The sequence below is a fragment of the Stegostoma tigrinum genome, chromosome 3 (genome assembly GCF_030684315.1).
Source record: "Stegostoma tigrinum isolate sSteTig4 chromosome 3, sSteTig4.hap1, whole genome shotgun sequence".
NCBI classification, from domain to species: Eukaryota; Metazoa; Chordata; class Chondrichthyes; order Orectolobiformes; family Stegostomatidae; genus Stegostoma; species Stegostoma tigrinum.
This window is the reverse complement of record NC_081356.1, coordinates 17,043,064-17,069,877: the sequence shown is the minus strand read 5'-3', so window position 1 is coordinate 17,069,877 and position 26,814 is coordinate 17,043,064. Positions and strand designations below refer to the sequence as shown.

The following is a 26,814-nucleotide window of genomic DNA, read 5'->3' as shown; positions in this document are numbered from 1 at the left end:
CCAGGCTATGAGGGATGAGCGACAAATGCTGCCTTAGTCAGCAGAATCTACTTTTCTTGAATGAATCGTGAAATATTGTTTTCTAACAGGGGACACTGATGATACTTTCAATTCTGATGACTGATGAAAATCCACTTTGTCAGTGTAGCAAACAGCATCAAAACTTGAAGAGTACTGCTTTAAAATTCAGGGAACTCTGCTCAACTTTGAACCCAAAATTCAGCCTTTTTTTTTATTGGAACCATTGTGCATGTACAGGGTCAAACAGCATCTTGCAACGTAGTGCACAGGTCTTGGCGTATCAAACCAGCTGATTGCAATCTTGATTTTAAAGCAACCAAAATTGAGTCTCCTGTCAGTTGAGATATCCAAGACTAGTCCGTGGCATGGATACTGTAGAAACGTTTGTGAGAGGTTCTTCAACTGGCACTGATCCTATTTCTTCCACCATAGTTACCTAAATCTAAGAAAACACGCCAGTAGGTTTACCTTAAATGTAACTGAGACAGTACTCTAATTTTGATTGTTTCTTTGTCTTTGTTGATTTTCCAGAAACACTTTCAAATGCTTTAAGTTGGTGAATGTTGGCAGGTTATTTTTGTCAGAAGCAAACTTGCCCATACTGAGTTTAGGAAATGTAATTTACAAAGTGTGTGTCATCTGATCTTGTAGTATGCATGCCCAGAGAGTTACAATAGTTCTGTTTTCTAAATGATCTTTTATTTCCTTCAAATAATTTTAAATGCATCTTATTATTCTTAACATTCCACCTAAATATAGAATTGCTCATGCAACAATTTCAATATTTCATTCCCCCCGCAAGTATTAGTGTTTTAGACTGAAAAGCTACATATTGCAATGAAGCAGTGTTACTTAGTCACATTAGTTGTTTCAAATTCAAATTACGATTGCTTGTTTGCTTAACAGAACTCATCAATTTTACAACCAAACTAGATAGCTTGTGAAGTTGGTGAAAATAAGTTTAAGATTAACATAATAAGACGATCAGGAGGCTGGAACAACACAACAAGCCAGGCAGCATCCAGAGGAAAGGTGTAGTCAATGTTTTGGGGTATCACCCTTCAGGACTGGATGTGCGTGTGGAAGGGGAAGGAGTGGAGCTGAATGGTGGTGATAGGTGTTAACTGGTGGTAGGTATGACCTGGTTGATCGATGGGCGGGACAAATCCGGTTGGTGGCTGCAAGGGAGGATCAGTAAGTGGGGCTGGAAAGGGAGGTGGGAGATGGGTGGCAAGATCATTTGAAATTGTAGAACTTAGTGTTGTGTGTCCTCTGGGCTGTAGGGTGCCCAGGCTGAAGATACGGTGTTGTTCTTCAAATTTTCATTCTCTGTCACTGCAACACTGGGGGAAGCCAAGGACTAACAGGTTGGAGAGGGAATTGGGACGGGGGAGTTAAAATAGGCAGTGACCAGGAAGTTAGGTTGGCTGTTACATGCCAGGCGGAGATGCTTGGTAAAATGGTCACACAGTCTACGTTTGGTGTTACTGAAGTAGAGAAGACCATGTTGGGAGCACCGGATGCATAGACTAAGTTGGAGGAGATGCAGGTGAAGCTCCCCTTCACTTGAAGGGCTATTTAGGGCCCTGGATGGAGGTGATGGAGGTGGTGTGTGGGGTAGGCATTGCATCTTTTACATTTCTGGGAAAGGTACCAGGCGGGTGGGAGTGGTTGCCGGAGAGTGTGGCACAAACTAAGGAGTGACAAAGGGAATGGTGCTTGTGGAAGACAGAGAGGGGTTTGGAGTGGAAGATGTTCGAGGTAGTGTGGTCTAATTGGAGTTGGTGGAAGTGTTTGAGGATGATATGTTGGATGCGGAGGCAGGTAGGGTGGAAAGTAAGTACAAGGGGGACCCTATTTATATTATGTTTGGAGGGTGTGGTGGAGGTTAAGAGCTGTGGTGTAGGGAATGGAGGAGGTGCAATGAAGAGCTGTCTGGATGACAGAAGGAGGAAAAGAGCAGATGTGACAGAGATGTAGGAACTGGGAAAACGGGATGGAGTTTTTGCAGCTTACAGGTTGGGAGGAGGTGTAGTCTAGGTAGGTATGGGAGTCTGTTGGTTTATGGTAAATGTCAGCACATAAGCTGTTGCCAGAAATGGAAATGGAGAGGTCAAGAAAAGGGAAGGAGGTTTCTGAGATAGACCAAATGAATTTGAGGGTGGGGTGGAAGTTATTAGATAAGTTGATGAACTGCTTGAGTTCACCTTGGGTGCAGATGTAGTACTGATACAGTCATTGATGTAATGGGGAAGAGTTGGGGAACAGTACCTGTGTACGTATTGCAGAGGGACAGTTCAGTATAACCAACAAACAGGCAGGCATGGCTGCAGCCCACATGCCTGCCCATGGCAACCCTTTGGAATTGGAGAAAGTGGAAAGAATTGAAGGAAAAGTTAGTGAGGGTGAGGACTAATTTTTCGAGGCAGAGTGAGGGTATTGGTGATGGGGGACTGGATGGGTCTGTTGGAGAGGAAAAAACTGAAGGCCTGTGGGCCATCCTTGTGGGTGCATACATGTGTAGGACTTGAACGTTCCATAGTAAAGGTGAAGCATTGGGGGCCAAGGAACCTGAAGTTACCAAAGAGGTGGAATGTGTGGTCTGTGACCCAGATGTAGTTGGGATGCGCCTGAACCAAGGGGGAGAGAATGGAGTTGAGGTAGGAATGCTGCAACACTCCCAAGCATTTGCGTGTTTGCCTTTGTCTAACAGTGTTCTTTTCTTCTTCCTGTCATCCAGACAGCCCTTCACCACGCCTCTTCCATTCCCTACTCCACAGCTCTTAACCATCACCACTCACTCCGAACATAATATAGATAGGGCCCTCTTATCCTCATTTTCCGTCCCACCAGGCTCTGCATCCAACGATTTATCCTCAACACTTCCACCAACTCCAATTAGCCCACACCACCTGGAACATCTTCCACACCCCCACCCCTCACTGCTTTCTGCAAGGACCATTCCCTTTGTCACTCCTTAGTTTGTGCCACACTCCCCACCAACCACTCCAAACTGCCCGGTACCTTTCCTCATAACCGTAAAAGATGCAATACTTCCCTCACCTACATCCAGTGCCCTAGACAGCCGTTTCATGTGAGGCAGAGCTTTACCTGCATCTCCTCCACCTTGGTCTATGCATCCGGTGCTCCCGATGTATCTTTTCTACTTTGAGATCAAACTTAGACTAGGCCACCGTTTCACCGAGCATCTCCGGGCCACTGCCCATTTCAGCTCTCTATCCCACTCCCCCCTAACATGTTTGTCCTCGGCCTCCTGCAGTGTTGCAATGAATCAGAACATAAATTTGAAGAACAACACCTATAGCCTGGAGGACTTAACATTAAGTTCTCCAATTTAAAATAACCTTGCCATGCCCCTACGCCTCCCCACCCCCAGTGTCCCCTTCCAGGCCCACCTCCTCCCTTCCATTCCCCCCCTCTTCCCTGGCATTCCCCCCCGACCCTCCCTTCCAGTCACCAACCAAATTCATCCCCCCTATCAATCAACCAAGTATTGCCTACTACCAGTGTTCACCGATCACCACTTTCACCCCTCTGCCTCCACCCCTGCACCCCCCCCCCCCAATTTATCTGCAGCTCTCCCTACACCCACATTCAGTCCTGAAAACGGGTAATACCCAAAACATTGACTGCGCCTTTCCTCCCGATGCTACCTGGTCTGCTGTGTTCTTCAAGCCTTTTCTTGTCTGCCTTGGATTCTGGCATCGGCCGTTTTTTTTCGTCCCGTCATCAAATGATCGATTTCCTTCCTATAGAATTAGTATATAGGTCAAAAATTTCACTTTGACATATATGGGAAAGGGTGCTATGAATGAAGCCAAAATGTTGCATACTAGCAAGCAAACGTTTATTTTTAAAGGCCAAACCTTTTAACCCAAAGAATACTTCAGCAAGTTTGTAACCTCCTGGTACCTCTGTCTGTGTAATCACTTGTGGCTTTAGAAATAGTTTTAATTTAAAATTTTTTTTTGAATTTTAAACTACCTGAAGGGAAGCAACAAGTCAACTTGCTAACAGGTTTAAGTCCAATCAGTTTCACAAGCTTAAAAACTCTTATTTAAACACCCACAGTGCAATCAATACTGGAAGCTCCTATTTTAATTAGTTGTGACAAGTTACAACAAACTGAAGAACAGTGAGCAAAGGAGCAGATGTGAGAGTGTCCGCAAAGAAAGTGCATAAGACAATTCACTTTTCCCCGTGTACATGCTGCGTGATGTCTCCTATGTATATGTCACAGTCTGGGACCCCCTTGGTCTAAACCAAAAACATCAATAACATCAGATGAGATAGCAGTGGATGTATGATTACATTTTGTGAATATCAAAACAGGAGTACATCGTTTAAGCCTTGAGCCTATGATACAATTTACTGAGATCGTGAGTCAGCTGTGACCTAATTCCACATCCTGCCTTTAGTCGTTTATCTAATTGGTTCTGGTGGAACAAAAAAATGCTCACAGTCTCAGATTTAAAGTGAGCAAGTGATCCAGCATTAATTGTCATTTGCAACAGATAGTTCCAGACTTCTGTCTTTTGTATGCTGAAGTGTTGCTGACTCATACTTCCAAAAGAGCTGACTTTAATTTTTATACCATGATCCCTGGGCTTAGATTTCCCAAACAGTAAAGCAGAAGTTTCTCCCTATCCAGTTATCACTTCTTTACTCTCTTAGAACTTCGGGTTCCACAGTAATTTCATAAACATTGTTGAATTCCAGGAAATACAACTTCAGTAATGTAACAGACATTGAGAGTGCTGGAGAAACTAAGCAGGTCTGGCAACATCTGCAGAGATAGAAACAGAGGTAACATTTCAAGTCCAGTTTAAGAACAGTTCTGAACAAGAGTCAAACTGGGCTCAACGTTAAATCTGTTTCTCTCTTTGCAAATGCTGCCACACCTGAGTTTCTCCAGTATTCTCTGTATTGTTTTTCAGATTTCCAGCATCTGCATTTTTTTTGTCTTTGTTCGAGTGTTTAGATCATGTCATCTTTCCTCATAATTTAAGCCTTGGAGTCCAGTTATCATTCTGCTGAATCTACTTTTAAGGCTATTATATAACTTCTAAGGTGTGGTGCCCAGAATGGCTGTCTGTACTCTGTGCATTGTTCAAGTAGTTTTGTGCAACTGTAGGATGATGTCTACCCCTCCTTGTGTTCTAGTCCTCTAGCTGTAAAGACCAGCATTCCAATTGCCTTTATGATTATTTTCTGCGCCTGTTCAAGGCATTTTAAATTATGTGCCCTGTCTTGCAAGGCTTGTAGACCTCCATTGTTTCCATCTCTCCATTATTTAGAATGTTCCCTGTTTTAGGTCCAAAATGGAGGACCTCATACTTGCCCACATTAAAATCCATTTACTGTGGCTTTGCTTGTTCACTTAACGCTATCATTATTTCTTAGTAATCTTATGTTTCTACCTGCACTACTGCTACTACCTATGTTTGTCATTAGCAAATTTGGTTTTGTGGCTTTGTCCTATTTTCTAAAAAGTTAATAAATATAGTGATTAGTTGAGACCCCAATGCATTGGACATCACTCATTACATCTTGCTATATAGAGTATGTGGCCATTGCCCTGCTTAGCTAATTTCCTAACCATCTGTAATTTGCCTAATTTTCATGAGATTCAGCTTTACCTAGCAGTATCTTTGAGACCTTATCAAATGTGTTCTGGAAATTCATAAAAATTACATTAATAGAGATGCCACTGTCTACTTCTTCAGTCAGTTCTTCCCATCCCCTACTTCAGTTACCTCTCAAAAATTCAGTCAGGTTTAGCAGAAATGACTTACCCATTACAAATTCTTGCTGATTTTCACCAACCAGCTAAAACTTTTCAAGCAGGTCTTTGAGCAAAAGGAGATACCAGAGACAGTATGATCTAGAAAACTGAGTGAAAGAAGGAACCAGGAACAGTTAGCCTATCTAGATGTGCAGGTGAAAAAAGCATTGGGGGACTGTCAGCATAATTTTTGCATTGGGAAGTAGAGATAATTGAGCAATGAGGATGGGACAATGTTCCGCAGGATGAGAGAGGAGATGTGCTAACAAATGAAGAAATGAATGCTGCTGCTGTTAGGAAGTGAGGGGCCTCCTCATTCAAAAGTGCTTCAGCTAAGTCATTCTGACAATATCCCAGAGATGTTGCTGCTGCTGCCTCAGGACCATGCCTTTACAGAGATGACAAACAAACCAGCACTCCAGTTCATTCTACACTTTGAGAACGTCCATTGGATGCACCCTTCTTGGTCTTGTTGAGAACTGAATCGTGAACTCACAAAATTGTTACAGCGCAAGAGACTATTTGGTTAGTTGTGTGCATTGGCTCTCCAAAGGAGCAGTTTGCAGAGTACCCCTACCCATATCCCTGCTTATTTCTTCTTTTTCAGATACTATTTCTATTCCCTGTTGAGTCCTCAATTGAACCTCACTCCACCATAGTCTCAGGCATGAGCAAGGTTTTCCTCATTTCTTTGTTGGCATGTTGTTCTCAATTTTCCATAAATTGGAACAGGTTTTTCTTATCTACTGTCTCCAGACACCTCCATGATTTTTCATCTACATCTTTGTCCTTATTTTGTGCCTGAGCTAATCTGCTTGTTTGATTTTGAACTGAAATTGACCACATGCAACTTCACTGAAGCTCTATCTACATATGAAAGCTGGGAATGGCACTGACGCCACAAAAGTCTCTCTCAAATTTCAGACATTCATACTGTTTGAAGTAACATTGTCTTGATCAATGTGATAAATGCTGACTTGTGAACATGTTTCTTTTTCCTTGGGCTAGACACTGACCATCCATGACACCAAGCCATCTGAAACTTGGGACCTAGGCACTAATTTCTTTCTGCACAACGATGATGTGACCAGTCACAGAAACAGGTAAGCGTTACATTAGCAATGCTGAAAATCTGACTTGAGCTGAAATAAATGCAATCCTATGATGTAACATTATATAACTATTTCACCTACACATCTAAAGCACATTTATGTATTATTTTAGTTGTAACTCTTAGAAAGTATAACGGAATAAATATATGAAATGTTCTTTGTATTTTTACAGCTATGTATCATACGGTTGGTTCTGCTATAATGTGATAGTTGTATTCTTGTGCAACATTGCAGATATAGGTAAATATTACAGCGATAGAGATGCCACTGTCCACTCCTTTAGTCAATTCTTCCCATCCCTACTTCAGTTACCTCTCCAAAATTCAGTCAGGTTTAGCAGAAATAGCTATAAATAAATCACGCCATAGGTATAACGGAACCTATGGGAAAAGTGGAGTTGGGGCAGACCACCAAAAACGATTACTGAAAATCACTAAAAATCAGTCGAAAGCTGAACACAATGGATAGCAAAATTTGAATAGATGTTTAATTTTTAGTCTAATAATGAAGTAAAAGTATGGGGATGTTTGGTAATAAAATATCCATGAAGAAAGAAATGAAAGGAAGCATTGTGAGCTGAAGGAAAGGGATTAGCATAAACATAATGAGCTAGATATCCTTGTTTTATGCTGAGCATTCTGTAATTTGATGAAACTAGAGGGAAATTACTAAAAAGAGGAAATAAAAATAAAAATAAATTTAACAATTTACCTTGTGGGGTGGGGGGGGAGAGAAGATGTCTGGTTGAGCAGCAGCGCGAGCGGGAGCTTGGAGCAGGGGCCTGACGGGAAGCCGGTGAGTCACAGTTTTTGAATCTATAAAAAGCTTACCTCGTGAATAGGCGGAGGTACGCTGAGCAGGAGCCAACACGGGACTGGTGAGTAAGTGAGGTAATATATTTGTGTGGTTGCGTTACCTGAAACACTACCCAGGTAGTGTCTCCCACCCATCCTCCTCCGCTAACCAAAAAAAAGGTTCTGTGTGCCTTATTGGTGTAAGGTAACAAGTTTATTTTTTATTCTTATTTTTTAACAGTCTTGGGAATTTAGAATAATGGAAACGGAGGTCAGGGCAGTTGAATGTTCCTCCTGCAGAATGTGGGAGGTAAGAGTCACCACTACTGTCCCTGCTGACTACATCTGCAGGAAGTACACCCAACTCCAGCTCCTTTGAAACTGCGTTAGGGAACTGGAGCTAGAGCTGGATGAACTTCGGAACATTCGGGAGGCAGAGGGGGTTATTGAGAGGAGTTACAGGGAGGTAGTCACTCCTCAGGTACAAGAAAAAGGCAGATGGGTTATAGTCAGGGGACGGAAAGGGAACCGGCAGGCAGTGCAGGGATCCCCTGTGGCCATTCCCCTCAACAATAAGTATACTGTTTTGGATACTGTTGGGGGGGACGACTTACCAGGGGAAAGCAATGGGGCACAAGTCTCTGGCACAGAGTCTGTCCCTGCTGCTCAGAAGGGAAGGGGGAAGAGGAGCAGAGCAGTAGTCATTGGGGACTCCATAGTTAGAGGAACAGATAGGAGGTTCTGTGGGGATGAGAGAGACTCATGGTTGGTGTGTTGTCTCCCAGGTGCCAGGGTGCGTGGTGTCTCTGATCGTGTTTTTGGGATCCTTAAGGGGGAGGGGGAGAAGCCCCACGTCGTGGTCCACATAGGCACCAATGACATAGGTAGGAAGAGAGATGGGGATTTAAGGCAGAAATTCAGGGAACTAGGATGGAAGCTGAGAGCTACGACGAACAGAGTTGTTGTCTCTGGTTTGTTGCCCGTGCCATGTGCTAGTGAGGCGAGAAATAGGGAGAGAGAGGAGTTGAACACGTAGCTACAGGGATGGTGCAGGAGGGAGGGTTTTGGAGTCTTGGATAATTGGGGCTCTTTCTGGGGTAGGTGGGACCTCTACAAGCAAGATGGTCTTCACCTGAACTAGAGAGGTACCGATATCCTGGGGGGGATATTTGCTAAGGCTATTCGGGTGGGTTTAAACTAATTCAGCTGGGCGATGGGAACCAAAATTGTAGTTCGACTATAGAAAAGGTTGAGAGTAGGGTGGTCCGAAATAAAGCTTCAGGGACGCAAGATAGCACCGGCAAGCAAGAAGTTGGTTTGAAGTGTGTCTACTTCAGTGCCAGGAGTGTCCGGAATAAGGTGGGTGAACTTGCAGCATGGGTTAGTACCTGGGACTTTGATGATGTGGCCATTTCGGAGACATGGATAGAGCAGGGACAGGAATGGTTGTTGCAGTTTCCGGGATTTAGATGTTTCAGTAAGAACAGAGAAGATGGTAAAAGGGGGGGAGGTGTGGCATTGTTGGTCAAGGACAGTATTACAGTTGCAGAAAGGATGTTTGGGGACTTGTCAACTGAGGTAGTATGGGTTGAGGTTAGAAACAGGAAAGGAGAGGTCACCCTGTTGGGAGTTTTCTATAGGCCTCCGAATAGTTTCAGAGATGTAGAGGAGAGGATAGCAAAGATGATTCTCGATAGGAGTGAGAGAGACAGGGTAGTTGTCATGGGGGACTTCAACTTTCCAAATATTGACTGGGAACACTATAGTTCGAGTACTATAGATGAGTAAGTTTTTGTCCAGTGTGTGCAGGAGGGCTTCCTGACACAGTATGTAGACAGGCCAACAAGGGGCGAAGCCACATTAGATTTGGTACTGGGTAATGAGCCTGGCCAGGTGTTAGATTTGGAAGTAGGTGAGCACTTTGGTGATAGTGATCACAATTCTGTTATGTTTACTTTAGTGATGGAAAGGGATAGGTGTATACCACTGGGCAAGAGTTATAGCTGGGGGAAAGGCAATTACAATGCGATTAGGCAAAATTTTGGGAGCATAGGATGGGGAAGGAAACTGCAGGGGATGGGCACATTAGAAATGTGGAGCTTATTCAAGGAAAAGTTCCTGTGTCCTAGAAAAGTATGTACCTGTCAGGCAGGGAGGAAGCTGTAGAGCGCGGGAGCTGTGGTTTATGAAGGAGGTGGAATCTCTGGTCAAGAGGAAGAAGGCGGCTTATGTTAGGATGAGATGTGAAGGCTCAGTTAGGGCGCTTGAGGGCTATGAGCTAGCCAGGAAAGACCTAAAGACAGAGCTCAGAAGAGCCAGGAGGAGACATGAGAAGTTGTTGGCGGATAGGATCAGGGTAAACCCTAAGGCTTTCTATAGGTATTTAAGGAATAAAAGAATGACGAAAGTAAGATTAGGGCCAATCAAGGATAGTAGTGAGAAGTTGTGTGTTGAGTCAGAGGAGATAGGGGAAGCACTAAATGAATATTTTTCAACAGTATTCACTAGAAAACGACAATGTTGTCGAGGAGAATACTGAGATACAGGCTACTAGACTAGGTGGGATTGAGTTTCACAAGGAAGAGGTATTAGGAATCCTACAGAGGGTAAAGATAGATAAGTCCCCTGGGGCGGATGGGATTTATCCTAGGATCCTCTGGGAAGTCAGGGAGGAGATTGCCGAGCCGTTGGCATTGATCTTTAACTCGTCATTGTCTACGGGAATAGTGCCAGACGACTGGAGGATAGCAAATGTGGTTCCCCCGTTCAACAAGGGGAGTAAAGACAACCCTGGTAATTATAGACCAGTGAGCCTTACCTCAGTTGTTGGTAAAGTATTGGAAAAGGTTATAAGGGATAGGATTTATAATCATCTAGAAAAGAATAAATTGATTAGGGATAGTCAGCACGGTTTTGTGAAAGGTAGGTCGTGCCTCACAAACCTGATTGAGTTCTTTGAGAAGGTGACCAAACAGATAGATGAGAGTAAACCGGTTGATGTGGTGTAGATGGATTTCAGCAAGGCGTTCGATAAGGTTCCCCACAGTAGGCTATTGTACAAAATGCAGAGGAATGGGATTGTGGGAGATATAGCAGGTTGGATCGGAAATTGGCTTGCTGAAAGAAGACAGAGGGTGGTAGTTGATGGGAAATGTTCATCCTGGAGACCAGTTACTAGTGGTGTACCGCAAGGGTCGGTGTTGGGTCCACTGCTGTTTGTCATTTTTATAAATGACCTGGATGAGGGTGTAGAAGGATGGGTTAGTAAATTTGCAGATGACACTAAGGTCGGTGGAATGTGGGTAGTGACGAAGGATGCTGTAGGTTGCAGAGAGACATAGATAAGCTGCAGAGCTGGGCTGAGAGGTGGCAAATGGAGTTTAATGTAGACAAGTGTGAGGTGATGCACTTTGGTAGGAGTAACCGGAAGACAAAGTACTGGGCTAATGGTAAGATTCTTAGTAGTGTAGATGATCAGAGAGATCTCGGTGTCCATGTACACAGATCCTTGAAAGTTGCCACCCAGGTTGACAGGGCTGTTAAGAAGGCATACAATGTTTTAGCTTTTATTAATAGAGGGATCGAGTTCCGGAACCAAGAGGTTATGCTGCAGCTGTACAAAACTCTGGTGCAGCCGCACTTGGAGTATTGCGTACAGTTCTGGTCACCGCATTACAAGAAGGATGTGGAATCTTTGGAAAGGGTGCAGAGGAGATTTACTAGGATGTTGCCTGGTATGGAGGGAAGGTCTTACAAGGAATGGCTGAGGGACTTGAGGTTGTTTTTGTTAGAGAGAAGGTGGTTGAGAGGTGACTTAATTGAGACATATAAAATAATCATTGGGTTAGATAGGGTGGATAGGGAGAGCCTTTTTCCTAGGATGGTGACGGCAAGCACGAGGGGGCATAGCTTTAAATTGAGGGGTGAAAGATATAGGACAGATGTCAGAGGTAGTTTCTTTACTCAGAGAGTAGTAAGGGAATGGAACGCTTTGCCTGCAACGGTAGTAGATTCGCCAACTTTGGGTACATTAAAGTTGTCATTGGATAAGCATATGGATGTACACGGAATAGTGTAGGTTAGATGGGCTTCAGATCAGTATGACAGGTCAGCACAATGTCAAGGGCCGAAGGGCCTGTACTGTGCTGTAATGTTCTATGATGGGGGAGGAGGTTGTACTGTACCTCTTTGCAGAAAGCATTTCACAACAAAGCCCACAAAATGATCATCTGACGCCTGTGCGGTGACTCTTTGGGCACTAACATTGTACGACAAAGCCTATGAAACGATCATATGACATTGTGTATTCCTCCACGCACTGATGGAATCACATTATAACCAGGACAAGTTTGCATTTTAGAAATAGTGTTCTCTATTCATTGATTGCGTTGCAGCCAACTCACATTGACAGAACATGCGTTATAGCAGAACCGCCTGCACAAGTTAAACATCAGTGAAAAACTAGAAGGAAAATGACATTGTTGCTGTTAATTGGTGATTATAACTTTTTATTTAAATGTAAGAGTACATGATTAAATCTGTAATAAATGTTCTGTTACCCACTTGATCCTGTTGAGATGTGCTCTTCTCGTCTGATTTGTGCATCTGCAAGGAGCAAATTCAAACTATCACACTTCCAGTTGACTTATTCATCACTCTTGTCAAGGGTTTAATTCGTTATAGCAATTGATGACAGCACTGTCTAAATGCTTTTCATAGATTATAAATTCTGACTTCTGCAAATTAGCTGGTAGCATACTTGCCTCCTGAGATTATCCAGACTGTCAGTAGAGTGCAGTGCTGAATAGGGTTGCATTGTTCCTGTCTCTGAGGTCCTCAGCCAACTGTAATATATCCCAAACCACAATTCACAGAAGAGAAAGGTGGTCTGGCAAAATTTATTCCTCAGCCAACATCACTGAAATAGGATGTTTCCATTGTGGGATCTTGCAGTTTGTAAGTAGGCTGTCATGCTCCTTACCTTTCAACAAAACTTCAAAAGTAATGATTTTGTTGCAAAGCATTTGAGATTTGATGAGGTTGAGGAAGATGCTATATAAGTACAAGTTTTTTCCTTTCCTTCCTCTGTTTCCTATTCTTCTTTAATTTCTTTTTCTTTAATGGGGTTCAAACAGATTTTTCAACAGCTTTTCGTATTCTTAGTTTGTGCCTCAGTCAAACCCAGTTGTTTGGTTTTGAACTAGAATTTGCACACATGGCAGGATGCTTAGTCTCTGAAAACAGTAATACTGTACAGTTTTCTTATCTGTAACATTTTGTATGCATGAAAGCAAGAAATGGCACTGTCACTCCGAGAAGAATTTTTTTAAAACTTCAGATATTTGTTTCTTTGCATTACAGTAAGTGATTTTCATAGTGACTGATTATGGAAACAAATTCTCCTCATTATGTATTTTTGAAGTGGTAGGCTATTTTGCTCAATGCAAATATTTTCTCCAGTTTTTTTTGTCCTGTCTGAAGATGTCCATTTGTTTTTGCATTATGTACAAAAGAATAGGCAAGAATTGGACAATTCGTTAAAATGTTCTAAAAGGTGATTAGTTTCTTAATTATTTTATTTGCAGAGCTGAGGCCACTGTCTTACAACTTGCAGAGCTGAATCCTTATGTCCAGGTCAATACATCCAACATTCTTTTGGACGAAAATACAGATCTTTGCTTTCTGCAGCATTTTCAGGTATTCAGACAAGATTTTAAAGTAATCCATTACTTTAGCCTGCCCATCCTTATTATTGCCAGATACTCAAGGAGCTGTGCTTTGCCTTTTGTCTTGACTTTATTTTTAACTGAGCAGTATTTACCTATACTATCTCAGGACTAAAATGACCTAGGTTTAGATGGTCTTCCTAATTTTTATTGTATTATATTGTTAAAAGAAAAGTTGGTCTGCCATGTTCTAATACAGGATTCTCTAAAAATCATGTGCACAATCCCCTTCCCTCTCACGAGCACCAGTTATTTTCTGATGCCTTCTGTTTGGATTGGTGATCCTATTCATAAGAAGCCAACTGGAGCATGGAGAAATTTTACATCGGTGTAAGAATTTTAAGTTTGAAATGCTGTTGAGCAAGTGGCCTAGAGGAATAGATGAATAGGATTTGAAGATATGGGCAGCAGAGATGACTCAGGATTACAGGAAAATGTTGGATTAGTTGAATCAAAAGATGAGGGTATACATGTGGTAGATACAGTGAATGAGTTGAGGCAGAGCAGCAACAAACTGAGATTAAAAGTAAGTGGCCTTGAAGGAGAGCATATTGATCAGTAACTTGGATTAGGTTTGTTTGACATCATTGATGACATGTTGTCGTTTAGGAGCAGCATGTAGATGATTTAAATGGGAGCCAAGAATAGTTTCTGGAAGGACTCCTGAGTTAATGATGCAGGAACATTTATGATGTCAAACAACCTGAACTTGAAATTATGACCACGAATCCTCCTTTTTTATCAAAACTATGTTCAGTCACATAATTGCATCTGCCTCCGTTCTGACTCAGCTGGATAGTTGTTGAAGGCTTTTCCCTACCTTAATTATTTTTTCTTGTGGTGATTGGCACAGTGGGAAGCGGGTTGTCAGTGGGCTGGAAAGCAGCAAGAGAGAATAATGTAATTGGAGTTGCAGCGTGTAAAGTAACAGTGCTGAGTGCTTAATGAGGCCTTTGCAAACTGTTGAGAGAGGCACAGACACAGTCTGTTTTCTTATCCAAGAGGAAGTCAAGCCTGAATGGTACAAGAGTGTAGAAAAGTCAGGATTGATTGGAAGATTTAGACGAGGGCTAGGAATGCAAGGAACATGGGGATCATTAGTGACCAAATATCCATGGAGAAAGGAATGAAAGGAAGCATTGTGAGCTAAAGGAAAGGGATTAACATAAACACAATGAGCTAAACAGCCTTGTTTTATACGAAGCATTCTATAATTCGATGATGAGACTTGAGAGAAATTACTTTTATTTCCTCTTTATATCAATAAAAAAGACAGCTGAGATGTGCATGCAAATGCACAATTCAAGTGACAGAAGTGGCGAAAATTAGAATGAATATGTCTTGGTTGAAAACTGACAGGGAAGTACATCAGGGCCCAATAACTAGCTCTAGGAGCTAATGTGCTTAGGTTGAGGGCAGATTCCACTGGACTGGTAGTGTGGATATAGCTGAGGGCTAGGGCCAGGAGCAACACTGGAGCCCATGGTTTCTGTCTCTGGCCCTGGTTGGAAACAATAGGAAGAAGACAACAAAGAATGTCTAAAATTTAAATTCAGGATTCGTCCAGTGGTATGAACTTGACTTCAAGATGGAGTGAAGTTGAACACGTTCAGAGATACATTATATCCAACTGTTACAGATTTTTCTTGAGAAAATTTAGGAGTAAGAAATCTGACAGCAGGTCAGTTTGAGTTTTTCTAATTAATTCAGAGGATGTAGGTACTTTTGGCTCAGACAGTGTTTATTGTCCATTCCTAACTGTCCTTAAGGAAGTGAACGAGCCGCCTTTGAACTACAGTTCATACAATGTAGATATAACATAGTGCAGTTAGGAAGCGAGACCCAATGACAGTGAAGGAATGGCAGTAGTTCAGAATAGTTTATGATGTGGAGGAGACCTTGTAGTTTCCCATGCATCTGTTGCCCTTGGCCTTCTAAATGATGGTGGTCACAAGCTTAAAACATGCTGTCATGCAAGGCTTGGTGAGTTGTTGCAATGCACTGCTGTCACTGTGTATTGGTTGTAATGGAGACAAATACTGAAGGTGGAGGAAAGGATGCCATCGAGTTGGTTGCTTTTACCTGGATAATGTCAAGTTTCCCGAGAGTTTGAAGCTGTACTTATCTAGGCAAGCAGAGACTGTTCCACTATACTCCTGAATTGTGCCTTGTAGTTCTTGGATGAGCATCGGGGAGCATGAGGTGAGTTATTTGCTGCGGAATTCCCAGCCTCTGTCCTGCTCTTGTAGGCACAGTGGTTGATCCAGTTCATTCTCTGTACGGTGGTAATCCCCAGAATGTTGATAGAGGGGCGGATTCAGCCATTATAATGTCAAAGTAATTTCAAAGATGATTAGATTCTGTCATGTCAGAGATGGTCATTTTTCCAGTGCTTGTGTGGTGCGTGAGAGCTTACAACGTAGGTACAGGACCTGCTTTAGTATCTGAAGAACCACAAATGGTACTGAACATTTTGTAATCATCACCAAATGTCTCCACTTCTGGCCTTGCAATAAAGGGAATGTAATTGATGAAGCAGCTGAAGGTCATTAACTGTAACCACTACCAGTATATCTTAGCTTAGATAAGGAGCCCAAAACTCTTGACAGTATTCCAGCTGTGGGCTGATTGATGCCTTGTGTAGTTTTAGCAAAACCTCCTTCCTTTCATACTCCATTCCCTTTGAAATAAGGACCAGCATTCCACTTGCCTTCCCTAATACCTGCAAAGTTAAATACTAGGTTTTCGTGATTTATATTTGACCCTGAGATCCCTCTGTTGTGTAACTTTCTGCAGTCATCCTCCATTTAAATAAAATTCAGTTCCTGAATTCTTCCTGCTAAAATTCATTTTCTGACATTATATTCCTACTGCCAAGTTTTTGCCTACTCGCTTAATCTGACTGTATCCCTCTGTAGACTCTATCATTCTCACTGCTTGCCTTTCCACTTTTTTTTGTCAGCTGCAAACTGGATATTACTTCCACTTGCCTCATCCAATTCATGAATACTTATCGTAAATTACTGTGGCCCCATTATTATGATTTTTGTGATACACCACTAGTTACAGGTTGCCATCCTGAAAATACCCCTGTTATCCCAATTCTGTCTCTTGTATTAGTTAGCCAATATTATATCCATGCTATCTCTAACACAATGGGCTGTTATCTTAAGTTGCCTAATGTGTCATAGCTTATCATAATAAATAGGAACACAAGCAGGCCAATTGGCTCCTTGAGCCAGCTGCATCATTCGATAGAATCATAGCTGATCCAACATTCCTCATCCGTTTTCCTGCTCTTTCCCTGTTACTGTTGATTCCCCAATTGATGATGATCTATCTGTCTCAGCCATAAATTTAGATTAGGATTCTGTCCCCCACAGCTCTCTTTGGCCGAGATTTTCAATGACTGTCAACGCGCTTAGAGAAGAAATTTCTCCTCTTGCCAGTCTTAAATTGGCACCCCTTTGTTTTGAAACTGTCCTCTGTCCCTAGACTCTCTCAGTACTTGACTTTCCAACCCCTTAAGAACCCTATATGTTTCAGTGCGGTCATTCCTCAACTCCAGGAAGTTGAATCTGACCTTGTTTAGCCTTTGCTTTTAAGACAGTCCTTCCAGACTGGGGATCATCCCAGTGAACCTTTCGTGAACTGCCTCTAATAAAATGATATTTTTCTTTAAATAAGGGAACGAAACTGCTCTCAGTATACTAGACATGGAGTCAGCAGCACATTGTACAGTTGTAGTGAGATTTCCCCTCTATATCTCAACTCACTTGAAATAAGGGCCAGCATCCAATAACCTTCCTGATTGTTTGCTGAACCAGAGTGCTAGGATTTTTGTACACAAGTATCCCCAAGTTCTTTTATGCTGCCGCTTGCTGCAGTTTTTCTCCATTTAAATAATATTCTGTTCTTTTGTTCTTCCTTTCTAAATGAATAACTTCACCTTTACCCACATGACACTCCATTGCCAACTTTTTGCCCACTTATAGTATCAATATTTCCCTGTAAACAGTTTGTATCCCTCTTGCAGCTTCCCTTTCCACCAATTTTTTGTTATCTGTAACTCTGGCTATAGCACATTCACTTACTTCCCTCAAGTTATTAATATATATTGTAAGCAGTTGCAGTCCCAGTGCTGGAACCAAACTGGAAACAATTCCTTATCTGCGCTTGCTGTTTCCTACTCATTCTTCAAATCTGTATTCACACCAATGTGCTACCTCTGAAACCAACTCTTACCTTACAACTTAACCTTTTGTGTGGTCCATTATCATATGCCTTTTTGAGGTCCAAATAAATACTGGTTCCCCTTTTTCAACTCTGTTTGATGCTTCCTCAAAAACTCTAAGATATTAGCCAGATATGATTTCCCTTTCATGATGCCATGCTGACTGCTGGATTAGTTTATCATTTTCCAAATGTTCTGCTATTATTTCCTCAAAAATTTATTTTCATTTTTTTACAACAGTAGATGTTGGGCTAATTGGCCTATCAACCACTTTCTGAAAATCCAAAAATACTACATTTGCTGCTTCCCCTTTAACAATTCTACCTTTTATGCCCTCCCAGAATTCTAGTAAATTTGTCAGCCAATATTTCCCCTTTGTGAAGCTGAATTAAATCTGCTTAATCATCGAATGTATTTCCAAATGTTTTCTATTACATCTTTTATAAAAGAATTTGACATATTCCCAATAATAGACATTAAGCTAAATGGCCTACAGTTACCTGTTTTTGTCTCTTTACCTTCTTAAATAAGTGTTTCGTTGCAGTTTTCCAATCCACTGGAACTGTTTATGTTTGGCTGAAAGTGAGAAATGAACTACTGAAGGCAATTTCCAAGCTGGCTGAGAAGGTCTAAAATCAGCAAAGTTGTGGCAATAGTTTGGAAATGCAAAGGAGCTAAACGGTTTCCCAAAAGAGGGATGGCCTGGAATGTTCGTTGTTGCTTATTTGTAAATGAGTTCTGAACAGTTGTGCCATTAGAATTGAGGAAGGCAGAGTTCATTGTTGATTATACACGTATTTATGAAGCTTGAGGATGAAAGCTACTTGTTGGGTAGAACTCCTGGCATACCTTGAATGAATAAATAGCAGCATACTATGGAACTGTGTGGCCAAGCAGTGTTACATATTATTGAGTCATTTGAATACTTGTAGTTTTGCAAGACGTATCTTTGTAGTAACTTTTAATTTCTCTTCTTTAGTTTTTAAAATTGTTTGCCTGTTAATTAATGTTTAGTTCAGTTTGGTTCTGACTCACAGTTAAGTAAAATTGCAAAAAACAAAATTACGTTCAGTTTCATTATTTGTGGGCGTTTGTTTGGTATCATTATTTCAGTTTCCTGTTCCCACATGGGCACAAAAGTATGTCAAAAGGGCTAATGAAACATTGACTGTTACTTCATGGGGTTTATGCGTGAAGGGGTAGCACTGCTCCTTCAGTTATACAATCTTGTTTAGATTCCATCTGTTGTTTTGAATATTGGACCTCAGGAAGAGTATATTGGCTGTAAAAATAGTAAATTATGCACAGATTTGCCCTGGCAATACCAGACGTACAAGGTTTTGAGCAGTAAGGATACATTATATAAGCGTGACTTGGAATAGTTTTGAATTTTGAAGCTTGAGAATTTTAGTTGAGGAATTTAGTGTATTAAAATGATTTGCTAGTACAGATACAGAAAAACTATTTTCCCTTGTGGGTAAATCCAGGGCACGTTCTGAAATCGTCTAGCTCTAATTTTAGGAGTGAAATTAGGAAATGGCACTTCACACCAATGGTAGAATTCTTTTCCCTCAAAAGGTGTGACTGGTGGATCAGTTTGTTTTTAGATTGAGCTGGAATTTCGTTAGACAGGTTTATGGAGGAGCTTGTGGATCAGCTATGACCTAATTAAATGGTGGAGCGGGTGTTAAGGGCAGAATAGCAGGTCTTTGTTCTGAAGACTATTGGCCTTGTACTTACACGTAAAAGAATCTATATTTCAAAGGAATAAATAGCATGAGCAGCAGTGGGATGCAGGTGGAATGTATGAAACTGACCATTGTTAGCATCGAGTTTAAAAAAAAATTCCCAATAAACGAGTAGAAAACTGAGGGTGTAGGAGCAGGCTAGACACTAAAATCAAGACCACTTTTTCATAAAACATTTCCTTTAAATAAGAAGTCATCTTTGTGATGGTCAAGTGGTGCTTTGTATTGAATAAAATATTGTTTTCTTCCTCAGATGAGTTGGTCTGACATTCTCAATTATCGAGTCTTCTGTAAGCTTGATTGTGAACCAGAAATTCTTGTTGGTAGTATGTTAATCTTGTAAGCAATTCCATGATGTGAAACAACAGTCGTCTTTGAATGGTGCTAGGATTGGATTCGTATTGATCAGAAGCTTTTCTTTTTGCAGTGTGTAGTTTTAACAGAGACTAGACTTTCACTTCAAAAGAAGATAAATGACTTTTGCCATTCGCAGCAACCACCAATCAAGGTATGATTTTTGTAGTATTGTACTAGGCTAAGGCATTTTATTGTCAGTTTTATCCCCTTTTCTTTGTTTCTGTTTGTGGAGTTTGCCTGCAATAAAATTAGCTTTCGATGTTGTATGATATTGCAAAACGAGAAATGGGCAGTTTGTTACTCAAAGCTAATGTTACATGTAAATGTACTTGGGATGATAAGAATCGACGTGTAATCCTAATGCATAAAGATGGGAGTTAAACCACACAGGTTAATTGAAACTTTACATTTAGAGAGGTCCTACCTTGATTTTACTGGATATTTACTTCAGAGTACATATTTATTGTTGTACCCAATTGTAAAAGTATTACAATGGATGTGATATGTATAAAATGGATAATAGAGTGTTGATTATGTTAATCTGGCCAATTTCAGAGCATTGGATTAAAAGTAGCATCTGATTTCTACTCCTTGAATGAAGGACTAATGCTTGCTGTGATTGCAAAAATGTTGTAAGTTTGTTTAAAGCAGCAACGTGGAACAGGTCACGGTCAGAAGGAATTTGGTGTGTTAATGTTTGAAGCCCCAGTGTTGTGAATGCTTTATTGATGGGAATTTTATGCAATTTTTTTCTAGTTCATTAGCGCTGATGTATATGGAGTGTTCTGTCGTGTGTTCTGTGATTTTGGGGACCAGTTTGAAGTAGCTGATCCAAACGGCGAGGAGCCAAAAGAAATCTTCATTCAAAGTGTCACCCAGGTAATAATCTGTGGAAAATAACCAACTTGACTGGCCTGTAGCATTTCATATTAGCTCACAATGCTGTTTGTCTAGTGATAATATAGAAAATGATTGCTCACTATTTTGCAATGATGAATTCCAATGGAGTTGTTAAATTAGATTACACACTGATAAATCTGATTATTTTATCACTGATCAGTAATACAATTATCTTATAAAAATGTGCTAAACAGTTAGAAGTAGTTTGATTCCTATGCTGTTGCTCATCTGCAGCTCAGCGAACTTTGGTAAAAGAGCAGGTCAGCCACTAATTGGCTCAAGGGTAGTGCAGGAAACAATTATTTTTTAAGGTCTTGCATTAAATGTTGCAGCCATGTCACTGCTCTGGTGCTGTGATGTGACACGGTTCACCTGCTGCTCCATTTGTAGGCTAGGTTAATTCCTGCATTAAGCAACTTTCGGAAATTAGATCTTACAGGTAGACAACAGTAACCAATATGGGCTCTAAATTGGTTCAACTGAGACTGAGGCTAAAAGCAAAATACAATACTCTTTTATATGGATAAATATACACACCATGATTTACATTAATGCTTGCTACAATGATTGTGTGACTGAGGCAATGCATTGTCATTTCTCCAACACAATTATCATTCATCCTACGACTTTTCATTATTCAGTATATGAAAATTGCTTCTTCAAAGACAGATATGTTGCTAATGATGAATGAATGTTTTGTGAGAAGCGCAAAATTTAGACCAGATGAATTTGTATGTTATATGCAGGTTATAAAGAAGCCATTTCCATGAAATGCAACAACCACAAAACGAATTATTTAAATGTAATCAATTTTAAACACCATGTTTATTAAACAGATTGTAAAATACAGTATGAGAAAAGTCAATTTGGCGTGTAAAAACTGCACCTTCCACACAGAATATGCATATATCACAGAGCATGATCACCCTACATCTTAAACTTCAGGGAAAATAATGCATAAGCATTTTGATTATGACAAAGCTTCAATATGTACATGTACTGCAAATTCTGCTGCCTTGCTCATTGGACCACAGTGGTTCTGAGCCGCTGGGTTTTGTAGAAAATTTGATTAGGAAGAGTGCAACAAGAAAACAAAGAAAGAAAGAATTGATTTTTAGAAAAAAAATTCTATTGGTAGTTTGATGGAATGTTGGTTTTATTTATTTATTCTGGCACCTGTGCTCAATGGCATCTTTTGACTTATTGGCATGTGCAATCTGTTGCCCTTCTTTGTATGTTAGTGCTTGCTGAGATTTTACAGTTTACAGTGGTTTTGCTATTGCTGCTTTTTGTGGACAGTCATTTTTGGTGACGTCGGGTTGCATTTAATTTGTTGCTAATTTCAGATTGGTTTTTATTTCCGTCATTTTTTCCAAATAGTTTTCCTCATCATCAAGATTTACGGCAGCAAAACTCAAGCATCCATTTAATAAATGACAGTTGTTACAGTGTAACATTCCCATTGCATTGGTAAATTGTGCTAGATTTGCAGCAGTTTTTGCTCTCCTTTCATGGAAATATGTATACTCAACTTTTGAAAAATCTTTTTGGCAGTCTCCTTGACACCCCGAAAGATTCACAATGTGGATGCTGAAATTTCTACATGTGCACACTTTTTAAAATGCGGTGCTGGTAAAGAAAAACATGTCAGCAATCAAATAAGCACCATAAAAATGAGTGAACGGGATAGAATGAAATCACTGGCCGTACTGCCTGTGCCTGTTTTTCATGTGCGTACTGAGAGCATGTTTGAAGTGTCAGATGTTCTCAACATTTTTCCTTTTGAGTTTTTAATTTCAATTCCTTTATTAATACAGACAGGTTAATATTAGATCTATGTCGCATAGTTCTCTGTTTGAATCCCTTTGTTATTTGAGCCAGGTCAATTAAAAACTATGAAATGTCACCTATATCTTGGTACCCCAGACCCAAAACTCAACAACCTGCATTGACTGCTTATATGAAGAAATGAAAGTTAGCCAATTTTTCCTGCTTTACGTGCAACGAGTGATATGCATTTAAATGGCTCTCAATATTGTACTAATTTTGTGGGGTTTATTTCCTCCAAGCTCCCACTGAAACTAGTTAGCATTTTCTTAAACGCTTTACTGACCTGTACTTTGGAAAACATTTCCTAAGAATTTCTAAATATTCCCATTATTTATGAAGAAAAACCTAGTGTAGTTTATTGATAAAACTATTTTAATTTCTATTACACAACTGCACTATTTTAATGTTTTAAAATATACCTTTTGGATTCCTTGTGCCTGAGGAAAAGGCTTAATTATAAGAACTTTCTTGAAGCTGAGAAATGGTGTGGTTAGTGCAAATGTTCGACAAGAATTAATCTGATTTGGCACATTAGTTTTCAAAGTGAGGTCTGCTCTCAACGTAGTGATTTTTAAGACAGTCTAACAGTTTGTGCAAACAGAATTTGCACTTAAAACTTTTGAATAGTTTGCTCTGATTAAAGCAATTTCAGGCAAATTGCACTGAAAACATTAATAACAGCCAGTAGAAACTCGTGCCTGTTGAATTTCATTATTTTATGGAGTATTTGATAAGCAGATTCGTTGGCATCAAGTTGGTCTCATACTGTGCCTTTTATTGGAAAAATAGCACTGAGGCTGAGCTCTTTTGATGGTGTGTGTTGGGACACTAAAGTTGATCTAGTGTGCAGTAGAAAACTGTTAAGAACAAGGTAACTTGCTCATTCATATGGTTTTTGAAATAGCGATTCTTCCTACTTGGTGTCAATTAATTCCACTAACCAGTGAAATAACAGGTTAATGAAATTCTGACGGGTGAAACAAAGGACTTTTGGCCAGTGCTTCTGATTGGTAGCTGTGCAGTTTTAACTAAGCAAGTTCCAACAGTTGCCTGATACATGTGAAATGGCTTCTAAGCTTCAGACCTTGCAGCCTGTACTGAACTCCCCCTTGACATGGCTGGGTGAGATATTTAAATCAGTACAAGGAATAGTGCACACTGCATTTCATGGGAGCATGTTCTGTACAAGTTATCTGAAGGAAGAGAATGCAGAAGTTATGCTGCAGCTATACAAAACCCTGGTTAGATCTCACTTGGAGTACTGTGAGCAGATCTGCTTACCATAGCTTAAGGATATGTTGCCTCAGAGAGAGTACAGTGTAGGTTTGCAAGAATGATACCTGGACCTGAGAGGTTAAGTTGGAAGGAGAGATTCTACAAATTAGGCCTGTTTTCCTGAGAATTTAGAAGGCTAAGGTAAGATTTGATTGAAGGCTTCAAAATAAAGGCAAAGACTTGATAAATGAAGATAAACTATTTCCACTAGTTGGAGATTTTGAAACTAGGGGATATAGTCTAAAAGTTAGACAGGCCAGGAGATATGTTAGGAAGTACCTTATGCACAAAGGGTGGTAGAGATTTAGAATGCCCTTCCATAAACCACTTTGATGCTAGATCAGTCATTGATTTCAAATCTGAGATAGATAATTTTTTTGTTAAGCAAAGTTATTAAGAGAAATGGGCTAAAGGTAAGTATGTGGAGTGAGGCTACAGATCAGCTATGATCTCATTGAATTGTGGATTAGGCTCAAGGAGCTGATGTCCTATTCCTGTTCCTGTGTGTGGATATCTATGATTTAGTTTGGAAAACACTTAAGCACATAGGGCTTCTCTGAATGCTGGTCATCTGGCTAATGAAAGAAAAGAGATCTTCATTCAAATAGGTCTTACGGCATTTAATACTTTCTCCATGTTGCCATTTTGATTTTTATTTTTCTGCATTATGCAGCATTTTCAACTGAAATCACCTGTAAGCACCCTTAATCCCAAATTGGTCATGCTATGAAAAATAGTTTTGCTGGTAGGCTCGATAAGACACGGAAAAGGTATGATCTGTTAGGTGCCAGTTACTGAGCAACAATTGATATGTTGTCATTGAGAATCAAGAAAGCTGTCCTTATTTTTTCCGACAAAGTAGACCTTGTAAAAAAGGGCCAGGAATTGTCAATACTGCTGTCTTAAAAACATTTAATTCCACTCACTTCTTAAAAGGCAGATGGAACTAATTTTAAATGGGGAAAGGAGTGTTATACAAATTGTGTTGAGAATTTTCATTATTTTCATTATTCTGATGTTACAAAGTTCCTCAGTTCATTGGATGGAATACTTTTTGAAAAATTTAATCATTCACAAGACGTGGGTGTTGCTGGCTTTTCAACATTTATTACCCAGAAAGCAGTTAAGAGTCAACCACATTGATGTGAGTCAGGAGTTGAGAGTTACTGGAGTTACCCAGACTAGGTGGCAGTTTCCTTCACGAAAGAGCATTAGTGAACTAGGTGGGTTTATCCAACAAACAGCAATGGTTTCATAGTCATCATTCGACCCTTAATTTCATTTGCCATGGCAAGATTTGAACCTAGGTATCCAGAACATTACCTGGGCCTCTGGATTTATAGTCTAGTGACATTGATATGAGGCCATCACTTCCCCACCTTCCAAAATTGTACATTGATGTTCCATTTTGTTGTTGGTTGCTCGTTTTGTGTAAATTAAAATATTTGTGCAAGGAAACCATAAGCTTGATTTTAACTACAAAAAAGTACATGTCCTATGAAGAATGAGGTGGTCACAGTGCATTTTGCCACACAAAGCTGGATGTAACATGTTCAGAGATAGATTCTCTGGCATCGGCAATTCCTACTGAGATAACAAGGTGTAGAGCTGAATGAACACAGCAGGCCAAGCAGCATCAGAGGAGTAGAAAAGCTGACATTTCAGGTCTGGATCCTTTTTCAGAAATGGGGGAGGGGTAGGGGATTCTGAAATAAATAGAGAGAGAGGGGGAGGTGGCTGGAAGATGGATAAAGGAGCAGATAGGTCAAAGAGGCGTGGATGGAGCCAGGAAAGGTGAGTGTAGGTGAGAAGTGAGGGTGAGGATAGGTCATTCCAGGGAGGATGGACAGGTCGGGAAGGTGGGATGAGGGTGGTAGGTAGGAGGTGGAGGTTGGGCTTGAGGTGGGAGGAAGGACGGGCGGGTTGGGGAGCTGGTGGGGGGGCCGGGGTGGTGAGCTGGGCTGGCTTTGGGATGCAGTCAGGGGAGGGGAGATTTTGAAGCTTGTGAAGTCCCCGTTGATACTTCCCTGACCTATGCCCACCATAACTCCCCACCTACACTCACCTTCACTGGCTCCATCCCAAGCTCTTTGGCCTGTCTGTCTCCCCTCCACCTATCTGCTCCTTTATCCATCTTCTATCCTCCTCTCTCTCTCTCTCTCTCTCTCTCTCTCTCTCTCTCTCTCTCTCTCTCTCTCTCTCTCTCTCTCTCTTCCCCCCCCCCCCCCCCCCCCCCCCGCCCGCCATTTAATTTAGAATCCCCTTCCCTTCCCTTCCCCCATTTCTGAAGAAGGGTCCAGACGCAAAACATCAGCTTACCTGCTCTTCTGATGCTGCTTGGCCTGCTGTGTTCATCCAGCTCTACGCCTTGTTATCTTGGAGGTAACATGTTAATGCTTTTGACATTTTCATTCACAGTCTAATCCAGGAATTGTCACGTGCATGGACAATCGTAACCACGGATTGGAAACGGGACAATTTGTGACTTTTCGGGAAATCAATGGGATGACAGACTTGAATGAATCAGTGCAGCAAGTAACTGGTATGTGTTTTCATAAGTTGTCGCAATTTGAATGGTGGTCATTTTAGAGAGAACGTTAGTTTAGTTAGTTTCACATGACATATGTCATTTTCTCTCTGTCTCTCCCCCTCTCTTCACCCCACCACACCCCTTCTTATTTTGTTAGCTTATCACATGCGTATAATCTTGTGCATCCAATGCACTAGCTCTCCTGCTTAACCAGGACAGCAACTTTTCTCTTCTGTGTGCTTGCTTTAAACATTATTCTTGGCAGTCAGTTGTATCGATTGATTGAACGCTATGCAAACAGGTGCACCTTGATGTCTGTGCCCCTCATGACCCTGAGCTTTTGTCTTGCTTTTCACAATCCCTTGTATATACTGGGAATTTTAACTTTACTTGCTTAATTTACATTTTGTTTCTTCTTGCTGACTTCATTTATCACCCTCTTCAATCTTGAACTCATCCAAAAGTCTTGCCAAATGCTAAC

At 40.8% G+C, this 26,814-nt stretch overlaps 1 protein-coding gene across 1 annotated transcript in view; it reads left to right on the top strand.

The window, feature by feature from the left end:
- uba6 (ubiquitin like modifier activating enzyme 6) overlaps positions 1-26,814 on the top strand; it is a 101,669-nt gene that overhangs the window by 20,932 nt on the left and 53,923 nt on the right. Inside the window, exons 5-9 of the mRNA XM_059643544.1 lie at positions 6,836-6,930; positions 13,319-13,430; positions 19,869-19,949; positions 20,555-20,677; positions 26,222-26,345. Coding sequence (XP_059499527.1) covers positions 6,836-6,930; positions 13,319-13,430; positions 19,869-19,949; positions 20,555-20,677; positions 26,222-26,345 — 535 coding nt within the window. The remainder of the gene's footprint in view (positions 1-6,835; positions 6,931-13,318; positions 13,431-19,868; positions 19,950-20,554; positions 20,678-26,221; positions 26,346-26,814) is intronic.